At 42.7% G+C, this 24,829-nt stretch overlaps 2 protein-coding genes across 2 annotated transcripts in view; one reads left to right on the forward strand and one right to left on the reverse strand.

The window, feature by feature from the left end:
* Positions 1-24,829, forward strand: part of LOC118233447 (NXPE family member 2-like) — a 62,543-nt gene that overhangs the window by 26,463 nt on the left and 11,251 nt on the right. The window contains exon 7 of the mRNA XM_035429234.1: positions 21,492-21,568. Coding sequence (XP_035285125.1) covers positions 21,492-21,563 — 72 coding nt within the window. The 3' untranslated portion in view covers positions 21,564-21,568. The remainder of the gene's footprint in view (positions 1-21,491; positions 21,569-24,829) is intronic.
* LOC118233976 (WD repeat-containing protein 76-like) lies at positions 470-17,009 on the reverse strand. The gene is made up of 13 exons (XM_035430195.1): positions 16,768-17,009; positions 14,076-14,156; positions 13,017-13,063; positions 11,973-12,087; positions 9,980-10,081; positions 9,300-9,340; positions 8,311-8,464; positions 7,285-7,443; positions 5,776-5,891; positions 5,003-5,101; positions 3,881-4,033; positions 3,104-3,157; positions 470-908 (listed from the first exon to the last, which is right to left on the reverse strand). Exons 1-13 carry the CDS (start codon positions 16,852-16,854, stop codon positions 653-655), a joined length of 1,464 nt encoding a protein of 487 aa, XP_035286086.1. The 5' UTR covers positions 16,855-17,009; the 3' UTR covers positions 470-652.

Genomic DNA, 24,829 nt, shown 5'->3' on the forward strand with positions numbered 1-24,829 from the left:
TGTCGCTGTAAGTTGGTGGGGTTCCCAAAGCATTCCCAAAACTCTTTCACGTGAGATGCAAGTATCGAAAGATTCCACGCCTACAATAAGAAAACATTGTACTTTTTCAAGGGACCACTGGCAGCCAGCCAGAATATTATTTTAAGTTTCACTTAAATCTTTGTGGTTTTTTTGTCTCAGCATAAACACAATCACTTGCGGCTTCAAATTATATTTACGCAGCTGCGGGCTTACACTTAAAGAACATTTGCAACCATATGACCTAAATTAAATGTCTCTGTTTACTTGGCATGTACCATTAAGCACACAGAAGCTGCATTTGCACACCCTGTTGTGAAAGCAAAGATCCACTTCATAATCAAATCTAAACATTAAGAGGAAGAAAAATCATCAGCTAATTTCACAAAAATTATGAGACCAATTCTTCCAAATGTGCTTCATTTAAAAATTTTTATTATGTTCAGTGTTAAAAAAAAAAAAAAAAAAAGTAAATAAAATAAAAAAATTCAACATTAATATACACGGAAACAGAAAACGACCCCAAAAAACTTGTCGACACAGACAAACCGGACGATGCGGAAGCACAGCGGAAATTAATATTTCGGGCTGCGCGCAAGCGAAGGGGGCGGAGCTAGAATCTGGCGGCGGCGAATCAGCCGGCGAAGAGGTGAAGGCGCCCGGAGGAGTTCCCCCCGGCCAGGGCGCTCCTGCTGGGGTGGAAGGCGGTGACGGAGCAGACCGTGGAGAGGTGCTCCCCGTCCCGGAAGGACCGCAGGAGCCGGCCGCCCTCGTGGAACAGCTCCACCCGGCGAGGCCGCTCCAAGCTGCCCACCGAAAAGCAGTCCTCCCTTTTGGGGTCCCACACGGCCCGCAGCTTGGTCAGCCAGCGGCCCGTCTTCATGTTGTGCCTGCCAAGAGGACAGCATGGGGGGCTCCGTTTGTTAAAAAAAAAAAAAAAAAACATTCACATCCTGTTACCACCAACCCCACCCCTTCCCTCCCCCCCAATTACTCTTTTTCCGGTGTTTGCAGAGTGTCAAATTAAAATGTATTTATAGGAGGATATTTTCCCCACCCTGCTCAACATACTGACAAACTTAAATATCCCTAGATGAGATGAGGTCGGGAGAAAAAATATGCCTCTGTGAACCGTTGTGCCAACACTACACTGCTTTTCCGCCATTTTGAATTTTCTTTCAAATTTAGCATCTCTCTGCCGGCTACCAGTTAAGTTAAGTCAGATACATTATGAGATAATTCTGACCTTCAAAGCTTCCTTGTTATTCCTACAGTTAAAGTACCAAAGACAGTAGAGCCTGTTCCTATCATGCTCCTTTCCTATGGAACAATTTGACTGCTAGTGCAGACACTCTCCCTATATTTAAATCTAGGCTAAAGACTTACTTGGTTAGCCAGGCCTGTAGTTGAGGGACAGGGTTTGGTGGCTGAAATAAGCCTGAGACTGAGCTGCTCATGCTGGCGCTGGATCATGCCTGGTGTCTCCGTGTTACTGGACCTGTGTTATTACCTAAAGGTCACAGGTTCAATAGGAGGGACACGGCAGTTGTACCCTTGAGCAAGGTGCCTAACCTGCATTGCTTCAGTATATATCCAGCTGTATAAATGTATAAATATAAATGGATGCTATGTTACATTACATTACAGGCATTCAGCAGACACTCTTGTCCAGAGCGACTTACACAACGTTTTACACAGCATTTACACAGCATCCATTTACACAGCCGGATATATACTGAGGCAAAACAGGTCAAGTACTTTGCTTAAGGGTACTACAGCAGGATGTGTCCTACCGGGGAATCGAACCTGTGACCTTTAGTTTACAAGAACAACTCCTGACCATTATACTACACTGCCTCCCTTTGTAAAATGCTGTATTAACAAGTCGCTCTGGATAAGAGCGTCTGCTAAATGCCTCATAATGTAATGACAGGCGTCAATTAAAGTAAAGCGCTTTGGATAAAAGCGCTGCATAAATGAAGTCCATTAACCAATTAATGTATAAAGTTGAGCCAGTCATCGACCGTACTGGCCCTTTGATTTTGCTTCTCTGGCCTCTATGCTGCCATAGGTCTATTCTGCTAGGGTATTTCCCTGACTGCACACAGGTACTCCCAACATTCTGAGCCACAGTCTGAGCCACTATGGGGCGACACAGCTCAGGAGGTAAGAGCGGTTGTCTGGCAGTCGGAGGGTTGCTGGTTCAGTTCCCGCCCTGGGCGTGTCGAAGTGTCCCTGGGCAAGACACCTAACCCCTAACTGCTCCGGTGAATGAGAGGCATCAATAGTAAAGCGCTTTGGATAAAAGCGCTATCTATATAAATGCAGTCCATTTACCATTTTCCACCCAATGATTACATATTTTGCCCAGAGCGGTAGCAGCCATAAGAGTGCCCGAGCACTCTTCCTCCAGATGCAGCTGGTTCGGCTGCAGCGCCGCACCTGTCCCCTGCCTGACAGCGCCACCCGCTGGCCCTCCAGCTCCACTGTCATCATGGTCGAGTCATCCTTGCCCGGCTTCAATTACACATTGGCGCTGCAACCTACGTACCGCCATTTTCCTGATTATGTATTGTGCAATCAGCCTTTTTAACAATTAACGGGTGCCAGCCAGCAGCAGATGCCCCCCCCCCCCCCCCCCACTAAGTTAGGTTCTACTCAGGGTTTCTTCCTGCTACCAGCCAGGGAGTTTTTCCCAGCCTCTGTCACCCCAGGCCTGCTCTTGGGGGAGTGAGTTCAGGCCCAGTTCTCTATAAAGCTGCTTTGTGACAATGACCTTTGTATAAAAAAATAATTAAAAAATTTAAAAAAACACAATCCAAATAAAACTGTACTGAATTTAATTGAAATTGAAGTAATCGAAAACACAAAAACTTAAATAATATTTAGGAAAACTCCTGAAAGTGAACCATCCCCTTTAATATGAACACTGAGACTGATATTGGCGACAGCTTGCAAAATAAGCTGCCTCCATACAAATGGGTTTCTGGCCTTTTCGTTCATAACTTCGATATCTGACGTATCAAAAAACATCTCATTCTCAATACTGTGCCGCTAGAAATATTTTAAAAGCAAACTCCTTTACCTGACAGAAGACTGGAGAGGAATCTGTGGTATGAATTCAGAAGTGTCAAACACCCTGGATTAAACAGAAAAACCACAACAGCACATTACATCTGCTGTGACACTCCTGGAAAAACACTTCAACGTTCACACTTCGATGACAGAAAGCCGCATTAGAAGGTTGACCTGATTACTAAAATCTTAAAGAAAATAAACAGCACAGTGCATGGCAGTGGCAACAAACTCTGTTCCCGGAGTTTTCATTTCAACCCTAATTTGGTGCAACTGACAAATTAGCAACAACATGGTAGACCTCCAGGAACAGGGTTGGGCAGCCCTGCTCTAGCTGTTGAACGAGGTGTGTTTTGTTAGGGTTGGAGTGAAAACCCAACAGGACGGTAGACCTCCAGGAACAGGGATGGGCAGCCCTGCTCTAGCTGTTGAATGAGATGTGCTTTGTTAGGGTTGGAATGAAAACCTACAGAATGGTAGACCTCCAGGAACAGGGTTGGGCAGCCCTGCTCTAGCTGTTGAACGAGGTGTGTTTTGTTAGGGTTGGAGTGAAAACCCAACAGGACGGTAGACCTCCAAGAACAGGGTTGGGCAGCCCTGCTCTAGCTGTTGAACGAGGTGTGTTTTGCTAGGGTTGGAGTGAAAACCTACAGGATGGTAGACCTCCAGGAACAGGGTTGGGCAGCCCTGCTCAAACCTACAGGACAGCAGACCTCCAGCATCAGGGTCGGTTACCGCTGGTGTGCACCGTACTCCTGCACCCTCTCACTGCGCTCGGGCTGCTCACCTGATCCTGTCGTCCATGCAGGTGGTGAGCACCCGGTTGCCTGTGATGGGGGAGAAGTAGGCACTGGAGACGCTGAGGGTGTGGCCTGCCAAGGTGGAGACAGGCGGGCCGGCCTTCCTCCTCAGGCTCCGCACGTCGTAAATGTGCGCATCTCTGAAGCAGAGTGGGCCGAACCGTTAGCACGAACCGTTAGCATGCGCGCTCGCATACGTTCGGAGGCATCCCCCCCCCCCCCCCCCCTCTTTCTCCCTGCATAGAGAGCGAACTCAACTCACAGTCATGCCGGTCGGTGTCTGTCAGCCTAACGCCAGTCGAAAAAAAAAAAAGTGTAAAATTTTTTTTTTTTTTTTTTTTTTAAAAGGGCAGAAATTATGGAAAACAAAAGGGAAATGGCGAGAGATTTAACGGGCTTCAAAATTATTACGTGTCAGTCACAGACGCGAACAGAATTAAAATCAACAGGCAGCTGCGTGGCTACTAGCGAGGTAACTCTGTTACTGGCAGCTGCTTCGTCAACAAACATTAAGGGGCGAAATGTACAGGCGCTAAAACAGTATTCAATAGAAAATAAAGTTGGGCTGTGCAGTAACCGCCAACTTTCTTTACCCCACTGCTGCCCCCCCGCCCCCCACCCCTTTATTTAAGCTTTGTTACCGCAGCCAGCTAACGCTAACTCTACCGCTACACAGCCAGCAATACTGTATCAAACGCATCATTCTTGCTGTAGCCCATAGAGGTAAATAAAAGCTATAGCTGTGTCCGTTGTCTTCATTTAAATGGCTAGAAATGAACTGAATGCTTTCTCTTCGTATTTTGGTTTATATATATATATTTTTTTTTTTGAACACAATTTTAAAGCAGGAGCCGTTGACAATGGACACTATTAAAAGCAAAGAATTAATGCTTCCCACCACAGTGGTAGTGGCAGTTGGTAGTGCTGGCCAAGCATTCATGACAGTTTCTACTGCAAAACAGAAAGAAAGGTCCAGAAAGATACACACTGTAACACGCACACACACACAGACACACATATGCACACAGGCAACACAGACACAAAATAGTGCTGACACATTGCGATAGTCCCAGATCCGTGACTCTGGCCCTCTGCTCCTCTCTACGTACCTGTTCTGCGCAGCTACGAAGTACTGCTTCTGAACGGGGTGCACGTGCACACAGCGCAGAATTTTGGGGTCCAGCGTGGAGACGGACTCGGGAGAAGTCCTGCAGACGCGCGTGCACGTGTGCACAGGAACATGAGAGTTAGTCTGGTGATTACACAGCAATTATGACCTTTAAAGGGGAACGACCCCCCAAAAACACCCCTCGTCGAGTTAACCAATGTAGAGTTAACATTTCTGACAAATAAGAAATATCCTGTAGACGAGAGTCTACCCAGAGGAGGCAATTCAAAGCCTGAAGATTCTTTGGTGGGGCTCCAGTAAATTATTTATACACCGAAACATACCACGGTCTTTACTTGCAATTTACAGCTGCGTCTTGGTTGGAAAACCCAAAACACCATCTGGGTGTGACCCGCGATTCTAAAGTGCCCATTCCTACAGGAACCAAAACATGAGCTTCCATTTTGGGGAAATTTGATCAAGCAAAAGGGAGAACGTCCGTTTTTGCTGCTAGTTACACATTTTTTTCCCCCCTCTAAAATAAATCGCTCAGTTCAGTTCAGATTGAGCCATGCCATTGTGAATTCATTATGGACTCATGCAAAAGACTATGACAAAAACTAAATCAAACGTTTGTGTCAAAATTAACACCGTTATAGACACGGAGAGACAGGGAGAGGGAGGGAGAGAGAGAGAGAGATTGAAAGAGAGGGAGAGGGATCTCAAATTCCAGTTATGCACGCATGAGAGATGGACAGACACGTGCTTACTTACCCCGGAGTTCTCCTGTCAACAATGGCCACATCACCATCCCAGTCACTAACCAATAATGTGGAGCAGTCATGTGACAGGAAATCAAAACTGCTCAGGCCAACATCCGAGCGATACAGCTAGTGACAAGAGGGGGGGGGGGAAGAACCTGAAACACTGCAGACACAATGCAAACATGTTAAGTTCATGCAGAGAACTCCCGCGACCCCAGGTGTGGGCAAGGCCATATCGTAATTCTTAATTAACTTCATAATTATTAATTAGCCCAATCACTTATTCCATCACTCGGGGCCTTGCGCAAAGGGGTTAAAAAGCAGGAACGCACTGGTGAGCACAGCAATAGCAACAGCAAACAGGACCACTGTTGTGCAAGACCAAAGACAACTCTCAACCCATTTTCAACCGTCAACCAGATCATGAACACCACAACAGGCAAACCACTGATGAACCTCAAGAACAAGAACAGCAAGGCCAGAGCTTGCTAAAAAGTACATTAAAAATGAAGTTTTGGAACAGATTTATGGACAGATGAGACAAGTATTAACCCATTAAAAGGAAAGTAAGGAGAAAGATCCACACTTGCTCAGGATCCAAAGCATGCTAGCTCATCTGTACAACATGGTGGAGGTAGTGTTATGGCTTTGGCATGTATGGTAGTGACTGGAACTGGCTCTTTTGCCTTTATTAAGGATATGGCTACTGAAAGCAGCAAACGAGATGAACTCTGAAGTGTAGAGAAATATCTTATCTGCTCATATCCAACCAAATGCCTCAAAACTCACTGGACAGCATTTCACCTTGCAGCAGGACAATTGAGCCCAAACATACCGCTGAAGCAACCAAGGAGGTTTTCAGGGCCAAAAAGTGGAACGTTCTCGACTGGCCAAGTCAATGACCCAACCTGAATCCAACTGAGCATGCCTTGAGCATATGCTGAAGAAAAAACATAAGGTAACTAGCACCTGAAACAAGGAGCTGAAGATGGCTGCAGTACAGGCCAGGCAAAGTATCACAAGAGAAGATTTATTTAATGCAAACGATTTGCAACCAAATACTAAATGTGACAACTTTATTCAAGAGTCTGTTAGTTTGTCCAATTCCTTTTGATCCCCAAAAATGGGGGACCACACATAAAAAGGGCTTCATAGCATGGATCACCTGCTATGGAAGTAAATGACCTCAAATTAGAGCTGACAGTCATATTTGCATTACAAATCCAATGTGTTGGAGGACAGAGCCAAAAACAACCAAAAATGTGTCACTGTCCAAACACTAACAGATTGCACTATAAGCTTATGTAAACTTAAGGCCCTCATGTTTGCTCTGTGATCAGTTCCTATGTTTGCACTGTGACGGGTCCACAGGTTTGCTCTGTGACTGGTCCCTATGCTTGCACTGCGTGTGGTTTTCATGTTTGCACTGTGATCGGTCTTCATGTTCCCCCTCTGAAACATGGCTTAAACTTGACAGCGCGCACGACGGCTGAATGGTTGGGACGCTGCTGGGCCGCACCTCATCAAAGACCGCTCTCTCCACGTCTGTGCCGCGAAGCGACCCGTCGTAGCTGAGGGTGAGCAGGCTGCTGGTCTGAGTGTTGGAAAAGGCCATGCAGCAAACCGGGCCAGTGTGGGGCTCAAACAGCAGCACCCCGTCATCACCCCAATCGCCTTCCTAAGGAGAGAACGGGACAAATGTGTCTTCGGTGTGTTTCAGCACTTAAGTACTAAATTTAAGTTGACTGGATGAAGAAGACTGGAGTTGGTCCATAAGCGCACAGCAACGCTAGAAAGGCATTTCTGGTACCTGAAGCTCCAAAGGGGAGTGGCCTAGCTCTAACAGTAACCCAGAGCCCTAAACCCTAACCTTAACCACGCCCCCTTTGGAGCTAGGCCACTCCCCTTTGGAGCAGGGCCACTCTCTTTTTGAGCAGCTCCAGGCAACAGAAATACATACGCTATTTGACCAACAGTATCTGGACACCTCGTGGTCTGGGGCTGTTTTTCATGGTTTGGGCTAGGCCCCTCAGTTCCAGAGAAGGAAAATCTTAATGCAGTGATATTTTAGATAATCCTCTGTGCTTCCAACTTTGTGGCAACAGCTTGGGCAAGGCCCTTTGCTGTTTCAGCATTACAACACCCCCGTGCACACATTGAGGCACATATACAATTTGTTTTGTCGAAATCAGTATGGAAGAACTTGACTGGCCTGCACAGAGCCCTGACCTCAACCCCATCCAACACATTTTGGATCAGTCGAAAAGCCATCTGTGAGCCAGGCCCAATCGCCCAATCAGTGCCCGACCTCACCAGTGCTCTTCTGGCTGAAAACGGAAGCCAGCAATGCTCCAGCTATCTAGTACAAAGCCTTCCCAGAAGAGTGGAGGTTTTGTTATAGCAGCCAAAGGGTGGACCAACTCCATGTTAAAGCCCATAATGTTTGGATGGGATGTCTGGACGGGACGGCAGGCGCCCACACACTTTCGGGCCGCGTGGCGCGCTGGAGCAGCGCCCCGCCCGCGGGTTTTCGGCGGCTTCTCACCACGTCCCAGAGCCCGACTCGGCCAGACCGGTCCCCCGCGGCCAGCAGCAGGCGGCGGGCGCAGGGGTGAAACGCGGCGGAGTAGACCCGCTCCTTCACCACCTTCACCACCCGCTCCTCGCTCAGGCCCATCCCCTTCAAGGAGGCCTCGTACCTGAGGGGGAGCACAGGAAAACGGATTCCCTCTCCGGCTATTCGTCATTTATTTCGATCGTCCTTTGTTTAATGCCGGGGGGCCCGTCGAACCGAGCACGGACGCTCTCCTGCAGCAAGGGCGCTGAGAATGCTCCGACCCACGTAACCCAACCTGCACGTCTTCGGATTGCCGGAAGAAACTCTCACAGGCACGGGGAGGGAACGTGCACTGAAACTCCACGCAGAAAGGCCCCGTCCGGGATTCGAACCCGGGACCTTCTTGTCGTGAGGCTATCCACTGCTTCACCTCGCTTAATTTTGACTTTCTACTTTACCAGCGAGTTTAACATCAACTGCAACCTGCTAAAGCCATTTGATTATTTGCCGTGATAGATCCCTTATTACATTCCTGTTACATCCATTCTACCGCTACTTTACACCAGGTCGGCCAGTGGAGGATGGGCTCCCCCTCTATGGATGGGTTCCTCCTGAGATTTCCTCCCACTGAGGATTCTACCTCACCACTCGCTTTTTGAGGGCTCAAGCCTGGTTTCTGCCCAATTTTCCTTCTGTTACTCAGTAAAGCGTCCTCGTGACAGTTCTCTGCAAAAAACCCGCTATAAAAATAAAATTGATTTGATCTGATCATTTCACGGATAATGAAAAACCAGAAACCCCTTCGTGACCAATGACCATAAATTGGATGTAAAGAAAAATCCATGTTGTAGCCTCATACACCGGCCAATTTGGAAAAATTTCAACGGATCTGAAATTGGCTCAACCTTACTGACAAAGGTGCCAAAAGGAATTTCAAAACTAACACTTGGGACATGAATGGGTTAATGTGAACTTACTCTTTCAGATTCCACTTCTTTTTTGTGACCATGGTGAAACGCTGCAAAGAGAAGAGCCAATGAATTAGATTCAGAAAAGAAAGTGGCTGCATGTGTTTTGTTTTTTCTTTGTTTTTTTTTTTTTGTTTTTTGCTGGCACCAGAATGTACATGGATGGTAGGGATGGGAGACATCGCCACGAATGCAATAATGGTTGTTGCCACTATGTGGTGCATTACCTTTCCTTTTGTCTTCTCCTTTAACTGATGCGGTTCATGAACAACCAAAGTAAAGAGGCTGTACAAAATGCTTCCATAGAAAAAAAAAATGTAACCACTGTCATCTACTGGATGTTGATATGGATATGACAGCCAATCAGCACCAAGGAAATACAGCTTCCATGTGATCATGTGACGTGTTTTCGTCAATCACGAAAACACATCACATGATTGCCGCTGATTGGCTGCCCATATGGTCACCCAATAGTCAACAGTCTTGACGCTTCACCTGGAAGCGTTTCACGCGGCCTCCGAAGTGGGGTTGTATAATAACAGAGAAAAAGACGAGAAAGAAAGGCGCATACACCACACAGTGGCAGTAATTAGCATTGCGATATATTGCCCACCCCTAATGGATGGCACGATATCCACCCCCCCCCCCCCCCCCCCCAACCCCACCCCACCCCCCCCCCCCGAGCCCACCTCGTTCCACAGCTCCAGCAGACTAGCGGGCAGAAGGCTGTCTTCCTCCATGTTGACTGGCGCCATGGAAACGGGCCCCTCCGGTCTCTCGCGCACCTCCACCTGTCCAAAGGCGAAAAAAGCCGTAAAGCGCGGGGAGACAGCCCACGGCCACAGGGCGGGTTACCAGTCCGTCCAATGGCACGGGGGGGTCACGCCAGTACTGACCTATGGGAAACTGAGGCCGTTCAATTGAACAAGAGGACGTTTTCAAAGAGAAAGTTTTCCCGCAACGTCTATTTTCAGCTCACCAGCCACCACTGCGATTAACCAATGACAAACAATAATAAAGTGGCTGAAAGATAGCCTAAAGGCTTCAAAAATGCTATAATGCAATCAATGCTTCAATACACAGCAATAAATACACATAAAATAAGCCTCTCTGGATGTTTTTGAAGAAAGCAGCCTTTATTGCTCAATGAAAAGCCAATAGCTGTGTAATATTCTATGCTATGTAATATTCTTTAAATGTGATGCACTTACGAACGCAACGGCACAATTTCTTAGAATACAAATGATTAAAATGCATTTCAGGACTGTCTCCTGCAGTGGTAACCAACCCTTTTCCTGGAGACCTACCATCTTGTTTTCATTTCAAGCGCAATTTAGCACACCTGACTCTACTACTTAGCAACAAAAGAATGAAGTGTGCGTTGTTAGGTTTGGAATGAAATCAAACAGGATAGTAGATCTCCAGGAACAGGGTTGGTTACCACTGGTGCAGACCTGCTAACCTTAGGAAAATATTTTGAGTACCACAATAGTCAGTGTAACGCTTAGTTCACATGCTTTCGCACGCACCACTTCGATTTGCACGCACACACAAGCCTTTCTTCATAATTCTAGTTTTGACTGTTAAAGTGATCAGGCAAAATTGTATAATTTGACCTGATTCTAAAATATCACTTGCACTGCACTGGGCTATATTATGATGTACTTCATAATACGATGTACTTTTACAAAAGTTTGAGTACACCTGCTTAAAACATTTTTTTTCCATGATTAATATTTCATTATATGATATGTGTGCTTATACAAACAGACAACCATAAAAGAATTGCATTCAATTAATTAATAAAAATGGAAATAATTTATTTTGTATATTGTAACATATGTTTTCATTTTCAAGTATTTACAGAAACTTACAGTGTAATGTAAAAAAAAAATTATTAGGATATACCCCTTGAAATGCATCATCTCGTAAAGTTACCGAACATGTTTTAACGTTTTAGATGTTAAAATTACGGTCACATTTTTATGCTTGATTATTACTCCCCACTTCCCATTTTATCTCAGCAATGCAGCGTTGCGCCTCGGTGGATAATAAAGTACCGCTGCGTATCAGTGCATGTTGAGTGGGTCGGGGAGGGGTTACAGAACACAAGCACAAGGTCGTAGCATCTTGTTCAATCCAAGGGATGTAATTTAAATACCGAATAAACGTACGGTATTGTTTTGTATTAATTGATTGTTTTCCGTAATTCAATTACAATATTTTATTTTATTTTAGCGTAGTTTCAGCTGGCATTTCGTACCTGCGTATTTTGACCAAGAATTGCGTGGTTGGTACACAAAATGCGTGCAGGTTGGCAGGTCTGCTGGTGTGCTGTATTCGTTTGGGTCGCAAACGTAGGCTAATTTTATTCGCCATTTTATTATTTTTTTAAGTGCGACTAAAATGTTAAGAATTCGCAACCAGCATTTAACTCCCGATATCAGTCTCCTCAGCTCCCCACTTCCTGCATCTCGTGCTGAGAAGTTTGTCACTTTTTTTTTGCAGCATGGTATTGGCTACTTGGATCGGCCATATTACAGATCACCGATCCCAAACTTAAGCATGAATATCAGCCGATCGGGTGGCGCATCCCTAATACAGGGCCCGGTCTGGGAATCGCTGCCTGGTTCTCTGGCGTTTCAGTCCCCAACCCCCCTCGCCCCCCCCAGGATTAACCACCTGTTGGAGAGAAGACTGCGGTTCTGGCAGCAGTCGAATCTCGGCGTCCTTCTTCAGCAGACGCAAGGACTTGCGAAGGGGCAACACTTCCTGCTTCGAGACCTTGGCCTTCTCCCTGCAATGGAGAAAATGACGTTCTGAGCTTTCACTCTGAGAAAACAGAGTCCATCATAAGACCCAATACCCACAGTGGTGTCCTGACAATAATAATAATAATAATAATAATAATAATAATTATTATTATTATTATTATTATTACTATTATTATTATTATTATTATTAATATTAATAATAATAATAATAACTATACTTACTACCAATAATATTATTATTAGCAGTAATATTATTAACCATAATAGTATTATTAATAGAAATAATTATATTACTACTAATAACAATAATAACTTCATTTGTTTAGCACCTTTCACACAGAATGCAGCTCAAAGAGCTTACCAGGAATAATAAATAAAAAAAAATAACAAGTTTAAGAAAGGCAATAAAATAACATACTAATAAAATATTGAAACGAAAAAAACAATAAATAAAATATTAAAATGAATAACAATAAAATATTAAAATGAAAACATAAAATGTGAGTAAGTAATAAGTAATAAAACACAGCAGAATAAAGGAATAAATGAAAAGCCTAATTAAAAAGGAATGTTTGGAGGTGCTTTTTAATATAACTTTAATATAACCACAGCCACACCCACTCTTATAGTTACTCATTAACATGCACATCTGGCAGAAACTTTTATTTTTTCTGAGGGAAAAAAAAATCGGAATGTCTCGTTAAAACTAAAGCACATAAAAATGGAAAAGCCCATACGCAGGCAGATGTATATAAATGCATCCGATGCCCAGCCAAACACTTAGTAAAGGATTTCACACTCGCATTGAGCAGGCCTTTATAGCGCTATATACTAAAAACTGGAAACCCGAAGGTTCTTTTTTTTTTTTTTTTAATGTTATTACTTAATGTTAAAAAGTACAAAAACACACATTCACTCCACAGTCATAAATGTTAATAAATGGCAACTTTACCTCTTGATGCCGCCCGGTGAGGGTTTTCGTTTCAAGGCAGCGTTAGCCTGTGGAACGGGACATTTCCAGTTAGGCAAAGGCCCAAACAAAGCGTGGTTTTAACACGCGATTCTAGGCAACAAGCTCCAGCCATGCATGTACTGTACATGCTGGAGTGAATCAGCTGTCCAAACTGTGGGTTACATTACATTACAGGCATTTAGCAGACGCTCTTATCCAGAGCGACGTACAAGTGCATCAGTTCAAGGTGTAGAGGTGCAAAAGAAACACACTAGAGTGAAGAAAAGATCGTAGTGCCAGAAGTGACCACATAGATCAGGACTCCAACCCTGTAGAGTAACCTGTTCAGCAAACAAACAAAAATCCTGCCAAGTACAAACTAGCACTGAAATCACATTTGCCTAATCAGAATCAGACAAAAACAATCCTGCCAAATTGGTTGTGGATCGAGGAGGATTGTGACATGTTATGTTTGGGGGGGGGGGGGGGGGGGGGATTTTTTTTAAAAAATTAACGATATAGAACAATGCCAATATGGGAATTTTACTCTTCGTGGAATGCAAGGGCTGCTCCTAACCTTTTTGGGGGGCTGAATACATAATTTGATTTGGGGAATTTTTTTTCTTTCAGTGCTGGCTTCCCAGGGGTCCCAGGTTTGCGTAGGGGTAGGGGCACTGGGGGTTGTAGTTATGGTTGCAGACCGAGGGGGATGGGTGGGGAAGGGGGGGGTTTACACTGCAGTGGGGGACCCACACAACCTGCCCACACTGCAGCCGCTCTTTTGGCCCCTATCTAGGGAAGAGGCCCCTGGGCACTTTCCTATCCCACCCCGGGCTCCACTCCACCCCTACCCCGATTATGTGCAGGCCTCATGAAATCCACAGCCATTTCTGACAAGGTGGCTTCAGAGGGTAAATAATCCCTCTAACACACGAGAGGCATAATTAAGAAACATTAACAGACTGGTTAAATTCCGGTTGGAACACAACATCAGCGTACACGGTGGTGTCCTGCCAGGAGGACCACTGCTTCAGGCAACCAGACGGCAGGGAGCCATACCTGCGGAAGTTCGATGGCAGTAAGGAAAGCTTGGTTCTGGCGGATGTTCTCCAAGCGCTTCAGCTCATAAGGAGACAAACCCTTGGGATGAAAATGGTAAGTACCATCAGAAAAAAAGGAAAGAAAAACATTTCAGTACATCCCTCCAACAATGCTCCATTCAGAAATTTCTTCTGAGCACAAGAAACAAATAATCAGCTAATATTAAAAGTTAAACGCACCACGGAGTACTTCTGGTCATCTTCACTAGCAGAGCACAGAGCATTTATAGACAGAGTATTTTCCCACAGAATATTTAATAGCCAAAGAACCAAACACTTTCTTTCCCTATTTTAAATAAAATGTTTTCGTTTAGATTTTATTCTACACAATTTAGTTTGAAAGAATGTGTTTGATATGGCCATTTTATTTTACTAAATTTTCCAAAATGGGTTGTTTTAGCCCTACATGCTGATTTCTTCACCGTGACTTGTTCTAACGGCTGCTTGAAAGAGAAAGTGCTGATATACGTTGGCTAAGTAGATCACATTTTCTCATAAAATGTAGTCGATAAAATAGTTGCCTTGGCTAGCCTACTTTGAGACATGCTAAAAAAAATGTTCGATTATTATCCATTTATTATATATTATTCCATACCGTACCCACTCTCCTCCCCAGAGACTCCTCGCTCCTTGCATTCGCTACAGCGAGAGGAATGAACTTGTTGTGTCGTTCGCGAACGATTCGGGCTAGTGTTGTGTCGTTCGCTAACGATTCGGGCTAGTGTTGTTTCGCTCGTGAATGATTCGGGCGTACGTCAGTTCAGTGTACCGTCACATCCCTAGTAGCTACGAATCACTGAACTGATAGTCTGCGAACGATAGTCAGTCAGTGAACGATCAGCTCACGTTCGGGAACGAATCGCACCAGGAACTGATTCAGTTCAGTTCGTTTACCCAAAAGATTTGTTCTTTTGAACGAATCATTCACAAACGACACAACACTAGGGCTGTGTCCGAATAGTCAAAAAAGTACGTCCTATGTCTTTTCCTAACCACTTTTCCAAGACCTCGATGAAAAACGTTACGAGGTCAAGGAAAGATGTGAAGGAGAATTAATAAGGACTTAGGAAAAGATAACCGAGGTGCTAAGACTGCACTTACACTAGGCTATGTAATGGTGCGACGGCGGATGTTATTGGCGTGGGTCTGCCGTGGTGAAACTACAATGTTCTGAAGATGGACTACTAAAAGCACATCTTAGATACTTCGCCCCGTGCATTCTTACCGTGTTGTTTCATGCAGTTTATACAAACGTGGACAACCCGGTGAAAAATATTACTTCATTCCCAAGGTTGGAATTGAAGAATGAGAATGGTTGCTCACGCTCACCCTCCTGTCCACTCATATTTATCGACATGAATCCCAAATTAGTATGATTGTATGAAAATAACAGTTAAATTTATGCAAGATAAGCATAAAATGTTAGGCCTACAAATCTACTACTGTAGCCTACATATCATCATTCTTAAGTATCAAAGATGTTGAATTAAAAACATAATCTGGCTAAAAACGTCTCATCATTTTTTCTTGAAAGACAGATTTCTGCGTTATGGTAAATATGCGGATTATGATCTGATTATAAGCCTATGCATATAATATCTTAAGAACCACCACACAACTCAGTCATGTTGATCGTTTGTTTTCTTGAACGGCCGAATGGTGCGTCGCTTTAAATGTTGCTGCTGCAAAGAATTGTGGACTCCTCTCTTTGATGGTCCAGTGTCCCCTATGCTAAAGGAGATAAGAAAGGAAGCATTGAAGCACCTTTCCTAGCATTTAGAGAATTCGAACAGCTCTTGTCAGGGCTGCCACTTACATACTTCCCGGTCATTTCTCTCAGTTAGGAACCTTCCTAAGCAAAAAAGACTATTCGGACGCCTGGATCTCCGCTTGCAGACCTCTTCGACCCGAGGAGGCGACGTGTTCTATAAATGCATAAGGCAGGCGGAGATCAACAGCTAGCTAATCGTGGAAGAGGAGGTGAAACGACTGAAAATCGAACTATTAAAAAAAAATAATTTAAGAAGAAAGAATATTAGGCAAACAAATGACAAACTTGCAACGTTTAACTGGGCGCAGTGAAGAAACACAAGGAACGCGTTAATATTGACCGTTTGTAGCTGTAGGCGAGCCTGCAAAACGTTTGGCTTGCTGTACAGCTAGAACATTTTATCAAGGCAACTCCAGTATTATGACGACGGGACTCACAAAAGTTTTTTAGTTTCTTAAAACCATAACAAGCTATCATAGTATCCTAAAGTCACGAGTAAATTTGTTGGCTCGATGACAATTGGACAGTTTTTTTTTTTTTACTTTTTTAAAAGCTAATTTAAAAAAAAGTAATGTTTAGGAGTAGAACGAATGCATGCATACATTTATTTAATCCCGTTTATTTATTCAAATAATGGCCGTGACAGTGCGTTTCATTGATTGCTAGCCAGACAGTTAGCGTATAACGTTATATATTACCGCCACTTGTACATTTCGTGTCCAGAAACATCCAACGACATAACACAAAAAGACGTCTTCGCAAAGTTCGTTTAACGTCTATGGGCGCAGAAAACTCACAAGCAAGCTCATTTTTATACCAAACTAACTTCGCTAGTACTACCTAGCAGCATGCAAGATGTCTTGAGCAGGCGTTAACGTACCTGTAAAGGTTTATTTTTCCTGTCACAGTCATATTTTGACAAATTATCCACAGCGACAGTAATAGCTTCATCGGTTTCCGTGGACATTTTCTAAAATCGTAGGTCCTCGTGCAAAAAGTTCGTAAGACAAGCAATTCTTATTACGATTTAATAGGCTCAGTTCTAGCCAGTTCATGTACGGGAAATCAGCAGTCGTAGCCCAGCGCTGCGAACTTTTTCACGCGCGAGAATTCGATAGATGGCGTCATACGTCAATTTCTATTTTCATGATGTCATCACGTACTAATTTTCACGTGGAAGCGTGTGTTATCTCAGTCGTATTCAAACCTTAGATTCAAGCTCGGTCCTGTATGCAGCACCAAAAATGCCAAAACTAAAAATAAAAAATAAATATAAAAATATAACGCAAGAGAAATGTAAAAATAAATGAATGTACACAGAAATAATACGTTAAATCTAACATGAATAGGCACTTTTATCCAGTCATTTATTTACGTATTGATTTATTTCTTGATTGATTAATTTTGGTATATATTTATTTCTGTATTTATTTCTTTGATTCATTTATTTCTGTATATATTTATTTCCATATTTATTTAAACATAAACTTGTTAACACAATGCAGGTTTGGCTCATCATAATTTCCACTGTCCAATGAATTCTTCATTATCTACCATATGGTTCGTTTTAGCCAGTGGTGTCAAACTCGTGCCATGGAGGGCCGTGTGTGTGCAGGTTTTCATTCCAACCAATTAATGCTGCCTTAATTGAGTCCAATTACTCATTCAGCCATATGCGTTTAACTGCATTGAAGCACAGAATATAAGAACATTTTTATTTAGACAATGCGGGTCACCATAGACGTCGGGTCACCATTGTGCACAAACCTGCATCCCTAATTCAGCAAATAATTTAACTAATTATATAATCAAGATCTGAGGCTGGAATGAAAACCTGCATACACACGGCCCTCCATGGCACGAGTTTGACACTACTGGTTTTAGCGGTCATGTGGCCACACCTTCACCAGTAAGGAGCCTATTGATTCACCTCATTAAAGGTCCAGGAAACTGGATTCAAATTGTGGGTATATTACCCAGAAGTGGCTATTCATTGTCTTCTTAATATGTCTTTCAAGTTTTTAATCCAATTATAACCATTAAATTGTAATAATTTGGCTTATGCTCAAAATTTTAAAAAAAGCATATATTCCCAATTTAATTTATGCCATATTAGATTTTCCACCACTTTGACTTTGACTCACCAAATGAGACTTGAAAAGAACCTCTGGAGTCTGAAGCTCAGTCATTATCAAAAAATGTTGACTTTTCAAAACAACATAGCTGCCACACATCAATTAATTGTTGTGGGCCCAGCCATTTCTAAGAACTTGCGAACAATATCCTTACCCATACTTGGAAAACATTACTTCTGTCAATAAGCGGTGCTGTAGAAAGCAAATCATTTGAAATACCTCTAACTGAAATTTTTGCATCCTACATCTCTGTGCTAGGCCCCCAGGAGTGTTTGCAATGATTGACAGATATGTATGCAGCCAATGCCTTAATTGTTAAGCCAGCCTGCTGTTAGTATCATTGCCATACATTAAGAAATATTTACAGTGATGTGCAGAGTTAGATATGCAGCTGTAATTTCAGCAGCTCTTTAACCAGTTGAGCAAAGTCACAGAGGGCAGATATGAAATGACAATGCTGAAATACAGTACTGATTGTACACTAAGTGTATCGCACAAACACCATTTTGTTGTATTTCATGCGCAGCTGTTTGTACGCTGCATAACACCTACCAAGTGCAGCTAAGATTCCAAAATACTGATAAAATATGAAAATTATTTTTATGACATTTCAGCTGGGTTACTAGCATAATACTGGAATGTTTGAGTCCTTGCGTAACCTTTCTCAGCCTTGTTTGAAACTTTGATTTAGCCCGCGTTGCAAGTTAAATAATCCAAACCCAATTTAATAGTTTCTCAGTTTTGTTCTGATGATACCTAGCTACACTATACGACCAAAAGTATCTGGACACCCCTCTTAATGCAGTGACATTCTAGACAATTCTGTGCTTCCAGCTTTGAGGCAGCCCTTGGTTGCTTCAACATGACAACACCCCCGGGCACACAGCGAGGTCCATACGGCAATGGTTTTGTTGAGACCGGTGTGGAAGAACTTGACTAGCCTGCACAGCCCTGAACCTCAACCCCATCCAACGCCTTTGGGATCAATTGGTAAAGCTAACTGTGAGCCAGGCCTAATCGCCCGATCAGTGCCCGACCTCACTAAAGCTCTTCTGGCTGAGTGGAAGCAAATCCCTGCAGCAATGCTCCAACATCTAGTATAAAGCCTTTCTAGATGAGTGGAGGTTGTTATAGCAGCACTGGGTGCACCAACTCCACCAACTCCACAATGCCCATAATTTTGAATGAGATATAGGGTGTCAGGTGTCCACATACTCATACTCAACCATTTCAAGATTTCACACAGTAGTAGGTCTGATTCTAAGTTAACCTAAGGTTTCGCCTGATGGAAAACTTTACGATACCTTAGACTTGGCAAAGTTTTTCCAGAGACGTGAAGCCTTTACTGATGAAGGATGCCGTTTTATCTGATATCCGAGAACTGATGCCGTAGTCTGAGGAAGTCCCGAAATAGGCTACGTAAGGGGTCTCCAACCATTTTTCCCGTGAGAGCTAGCTACCTCCAACAAAATGAAAGTGTCAGAGAGCTACTGTTTTTTCATTCACGTATTTATTCCTGTTTTTATACGGTCCATGATTTATTCACATAATGGACCAAACGTTTTGTATTACGAAAAAAAAAAAAACTTGCTGAGCTAGCTACTGGTTGGAGACAGATGGGTTAGCTAGCTAAACTAACTAGGCCAAAGAAGCGAGTTTTAGAAAACTTCTAAAACTCGCTTTTTAGATAATATATATATACATAAACTTATTATGTGAGGTTTACTAAAAGTTAATGGATTTTTTTTTGTTTCTTCTAACGCCTAGCGCGCGAACATTATAGATGGAGAGTTAACTAATCGAGGTATTTCGACTTTATTATAAATATGAGCAATGCAGCTACTGTTTTGTGTTCCATTGGCGAGTGAGCAATGTAAAAATGTTTACTGGGCTGTACTTCTCCCTTTAAGTTCTTACTGCACAACGTTAAAATACAAACTTCTGCTGCTACTGTGGTATGTGCTTGACTGGGTGAGGGGATTGATAGGCTACTGTTAATGGTAATTTGATGCTATATCGGAATCTGCTTCTTGCTTATGGAGGAATATTTCGGACAAAATTAAATATATAAATAAATCATGAAATCATGAAATTTGAGCATAAATAATTCAATAGGCTACATCATGAAATAGCCTCAGAACAAAGCGAAACTCAGTTTCAGTAGTGTTTTATTCTGAAATTGACATTAAGACATACAGATAATGAAAGCATAGACGTTCTTTTTTTTTTTTTTTTGTAAAATCAGATAAAACTCTGAGTGTCATCAAACGATAAAACCTAAAGCATTAGTTTGTCTCCATGAAAGCAGCTGATATTATGTGACAAGTTGGCTATCCTCAAAACAATGCAAGACTCCAGTTCCACCTTATCATCTTATGCTTAAAAACATCAAAACTATATTTACATGAGGCATGAAGATCATGAAGGCCATGGCATAAAGTAGATACTATGTGTGACTGGTGGCAAATCACACTTGCTGACTCCCTGTCAGTACAGTAAACAGTCTGTTTTCTTTGGGAGGTCTGACAAGGAACAGTCTTCTGTAAACCGTCTTACCACAGTCTCACAGAATTTCTATCAATGAAAACTTAACGACTAGCTGGGACTCAGTCCCTGTGATTTTGACTTTCACTGAAGCGAACTTAAAAAAAAAAAAAAAAGATCTGAGAATTGTACTGTATTGCTTATGTGCGCATATTGCTGTCAAGATTCGAAAGCTCCATTTTGCCCTCCCAAGTATTAAAAATCTGTACAAACCTCAAGGAAAGTACACAAGCTATGAATAACTAGTGGTTTTCACTTGGGATGGTGATTTTCAATTATTTCACAGATCAAGTATGATCACATTTAGTGCTCCATTCCAAATCGTTTCCTAGAAATCTTTTTAAGATTATTGATCAAAACTGAAAGTGAATAGGTGAGGTTATGGTTATTGAATGTCTTTGCAAAAAGTGTCATGTCTGATGAAAACTGAGGTAAAACAGCGGCAGCTCTGTTGAGTGACTTTGCTTTTTGCACAATGACTGAAAATTGCGTATGGTCAGCACTAGCCAGTTTCATATTCATATTGGATATATTTATTTTACAATTGACTAGATGTCAAAATTAACTTTCTTTTTCCCATTTTCTGATTGGTTGGGCAAGACTGAGGCTAGGGGTTGGCAAAACCCAGCCCTGCCCCACACCTTAATTAATATGCACTGAAATTCCACCCCAGAATTAAACATTTATTATTACTATTAGAGACACAATTAAAAACCTTAAAATTTCAAAGCCCCTAGGGTACTGTAACACAAGCCTATTAACACAAGCCCCCCTGAGTGTTAAACAAAGTCTCTACAGAAATGGAGTTGGAAACCCCTGCTATATAGTTCCTTTCAGAAAGAGCCTCTATGCATCATGACAGAGGTGTGACAGAGCTAAGGCTATCTCATTGGAAACAATCATGCTGTTAGGGTGGATGGCGAAGGTGTTGGCGGCTGTTGTCATGTCCCAGGCGTCTACCAGCACCACCTTCAGGTCCCTGAACACCTTTCTCTGAGCCAGGTTTTGCACAAGGCCATACCAGTCACTCAGCTGGGTCATATCTGAGTTGAACTCCCTGGTGTTCTCCAGCTTGATGACGACGAGGGTCTGGGGGCTGCGTTCGTGGAGCCTCAGGATGGCCTTACGCATGTTGATCAGCCTCTGGACGAAGATCTCCGGGGGGAAGGGCCTAAAATGCTGTCCCACTCCAATGACCACCACGTCGCCAACCGCTACTCTGTCTACTTCTCTGGAAACGTACCCCACGGCATCTTTGACCACGTTGTAGCCAGTGACGAAAGGATGTCCGTGCATCTTCCACTGGACGGTGAAGTTCATTTGTGGGTACGCAGCCAGCACAGATTGATGAGTATTATATGGTTTTACATATTTCAGACCTGAAACAGCAAAACATCAAGGAGAATGAATACATTAGCTTATCCAGGTGTCCCCTTTAAATATAGTGTCACTCAGGATGTCATACAGGATTACTATTAGTCTTTATGCACTCCATTTGCTGATCTCTCACTATACATACAAATGTGTTACCCATTTGATAAAATCTTAACAACTCGATAAGAAGTCATCACATCATCTGAAAAGTTATTAAATTATCCATTCATGAAGTTTATTACATTGTTCGGAAAGTTAATACAACCTCCAGGTTACATGTTACATTATGACAGGCTATTGTATTGTCTGTCATTATAGTCATGATAAACACATGTTCAGAATGGTTCTTTGCTTTTAATATCATCATCATTTCATTCAGAAGACCTTTGTCAAGACATGTAATCAAGTTTATATAACTTCAGACCAATTTGTCAACTGCCCTTTTCCCTTTCACTCCAAGTTTCTGGAAAAGGTGAGCTCCAAACATTTACAATTACCCTTATGAGCATAAAAATAAGCTTTTTGAAAAATTCCAGTCTAGCTTCTGCTCAATGGAATGCACTGAAATTTCCCATGACCTTATCAGAAATACTAATGCTCTGGTGCTGTTAATTCCTCTAGTTTCGTTTTTATTAGATCTCAGTGCTCCCTTTGATACAGTTGGCATTTTTCTGGACCACCTTAGAACACGTTTGTATCACTACTGTTTCTCTGCATTTATTTTCATCTCTTCTTTCAGTTAGACAATTTTGTATAGCTATTGATGATGACATACTGTATCATGTTCAGCTCCGATTTTTTGTGGCGTGCCTCAAGTGTCAATTTTAGGGCCAGTTTTTGGTCAGCTTTGCTTCCTCTTCGTCACATCATACGCAAGCATGATGCATCTTTCGTTTCTCCCTATTTGACTTTTCAACGCTCTTGTCCTCTGTACAGTACTCAGATGACAGTCAGCATGCTTGTATGTGTTTGGAGAAACAAGCGAGAGACAGCTAGATTTTTTGGGGGAAAAAAACCTTTCACCCCCTCCCCTTAGCTCTCCCTCCAAAGCCCCGTCCTCCGAACTTCCATACTGCCTTTGCATGTCTGATGTTGTATCTGACATTGTATGTTGGCATTACCTTTTAGCACTCTGCTGAGTGTCTCTAGCCACTGGCGCGCAGTGGAGTCTCCAATGAGTTTCAGGTTCCTTCCCTTCAGACATCTGCTGATGGCGCCCGCACTGAAGAAGTTGCCCGTCCGGCAAGAGGTGGAAGACCATCTGTTTCTAAAGAAGTAGCCGCTCGGTGAAGGGGACGTCATTCCAAACCCTGCCACACACTTTTCAGTCGGTCTGTGGGTCCCTGCTAAAGGAATGAAAAAGATAGAAGATTCAGACAGGGTTGTGGAGGTATAAAAGTTGTGGATTTGGAGAAAGTTAGCTTCGCCTCTTTTCTAACCTGACATAAAAACTATTCCTCGATTTTGAACTGGCTATTCCCAGGTCCCAAGAGTGACATAATAGCCATTTTCAGTAATGTAATGTCGCACCCTTATTATCTTAATATGGTCTTCTAGTAAATTAACAAATCGTTGAGTTGGCAGCATTAGACCCCACACTGGGCACAACCATCCACAATCTGTGCTTCAGTCTAACCTATGGATGTCTACTATTATGGGGCGACATAGCTCAGGAGGTAAGACCGATTGTCTGGTAGTCGGAGGGTTGCCGGTTCAAAACCCCGCCCTGGGCATGTCAAAGTATCCTTGAGCAAGACGCCTAACCCCTAACTGCTCTGGCGAATGAGAGGCATCAATTGTAAAGCGCTTTGGATAAAAGCGCTATATAAATGCAGTCCATTTACCATTTACTATTACCACATTATAAATATTGTAGTGGAGGCTAAGTAGCTAGGTACCTAAATAGCCCTTTGGTACTGCCATTATTGTTGTTTTGGTCTCCCTGTGATGTCACAATATCAGATGACTGTTTATATGCAGTACGCTCCAAAAGTATGGGAACAGTAGAGTGAAGAACCTTTCAGTCTATTCATTTTATTTATTCATTTATTCATTTCCAGTCAATCAGCTATTCAGGGCAAATTATGTCTTCCTATTTCAGACAATAATGCAAGAAATGTATATTTAACAGAAAATTACAGAAAAGCCTCAACTACTACATATCAAAGCATAAGAATTTGTCCACTCACTTTTGTGCACCCTACTACCACTTTTAAGTCTTCCTTCCTTCCAATCAGCAAACAAATTACAGTTGTGTCCTCCCAACAAAAGTTGCTAACAAAAGTGTCAATGACATTATGTTGTCCTTCAAGAGTGACTCTAATATTCAAACAACTACACAACCACACCTTGGCTGCCTAGCAGACATCTTTATGTGCATCAAAAATGGTGAAATTAGATATTTCTGATGAGATTAGATATAATTCACCTGCATAAGGTAGGTGCTAGCCAAAGGAAAATAAGAGACAAAACTGGATTTCAAAAGATTGTTGCAAGATACCGAGACAATGGGACTTATAGCAATTCACTGCAAAAACTGTTACCATCACAAAGAGAGTACTTAAAGATCTTTGAGAGATAACAATCAAGCTCCACTCCAGCTTCAGACCTGATGAAATCCATGGGCGTTTCTGTCGATCCTTCTAACGCAAGACAACTCAATGGTATGGGTGCAAAAGGATATGTGGCTGTCAAAAAGTCACTACTGAAAAAAGGAAATAAAAGCTAAGACAATTTGCATTTGTACACCAAAACTGGACACCTGAGTTGTGGAGTATGATTTTATGGACTAATGAGTCTAAATTTGAGATATCTGGAAGGAAGAAGGCTGTATGTAGGCCACAGAAGGAATGAAGGACTCTGGGAAGTTTATGAGTTGTAAAACAACTG

This window comes from Anguilla anguilla, chromosome 8 (genome assembly GCF_013347855.1).
Source record: "Anguilla anguilla isolate fAngAng1 chromosome 8, fAngAng1.pri, whole genome shotgun sequence".
Taxonomy (NCBI): Eukaryota; Metazoa; Chordata; class Actinopteri; order Anguilliformes; family Anguillidae; genus Anguilla; species Anguilla anguilla.

What these genes read in the sequence shown, in the direction of transcription:
- LOC118233976 (XM_035430195.1), bottom strand. Translation starts at nt 16,854, where the DNA reads ATGTCCACGGAAACCGATGAAGCTATTACTGTCGCTGTGGATAATTTG. An exon ending in GGAAAAATAAACCTTTACAG is followed by an intron (nt 14,157 to 16,767) that starts GTACGTTAACGC and finishes TTTCATCCCAAG; the next exon opens with GGTTTGTCTCCTTATGAGCT. An exon ending in TTCGTAGCTGCGCAGAACAG is followed by an intron (nt 4,034 to 5,002) that starts GTACGTAGAGAG and finishes ACTCTGCTTCAG; the next exon opens with AGATGCGCACATTTACGACG.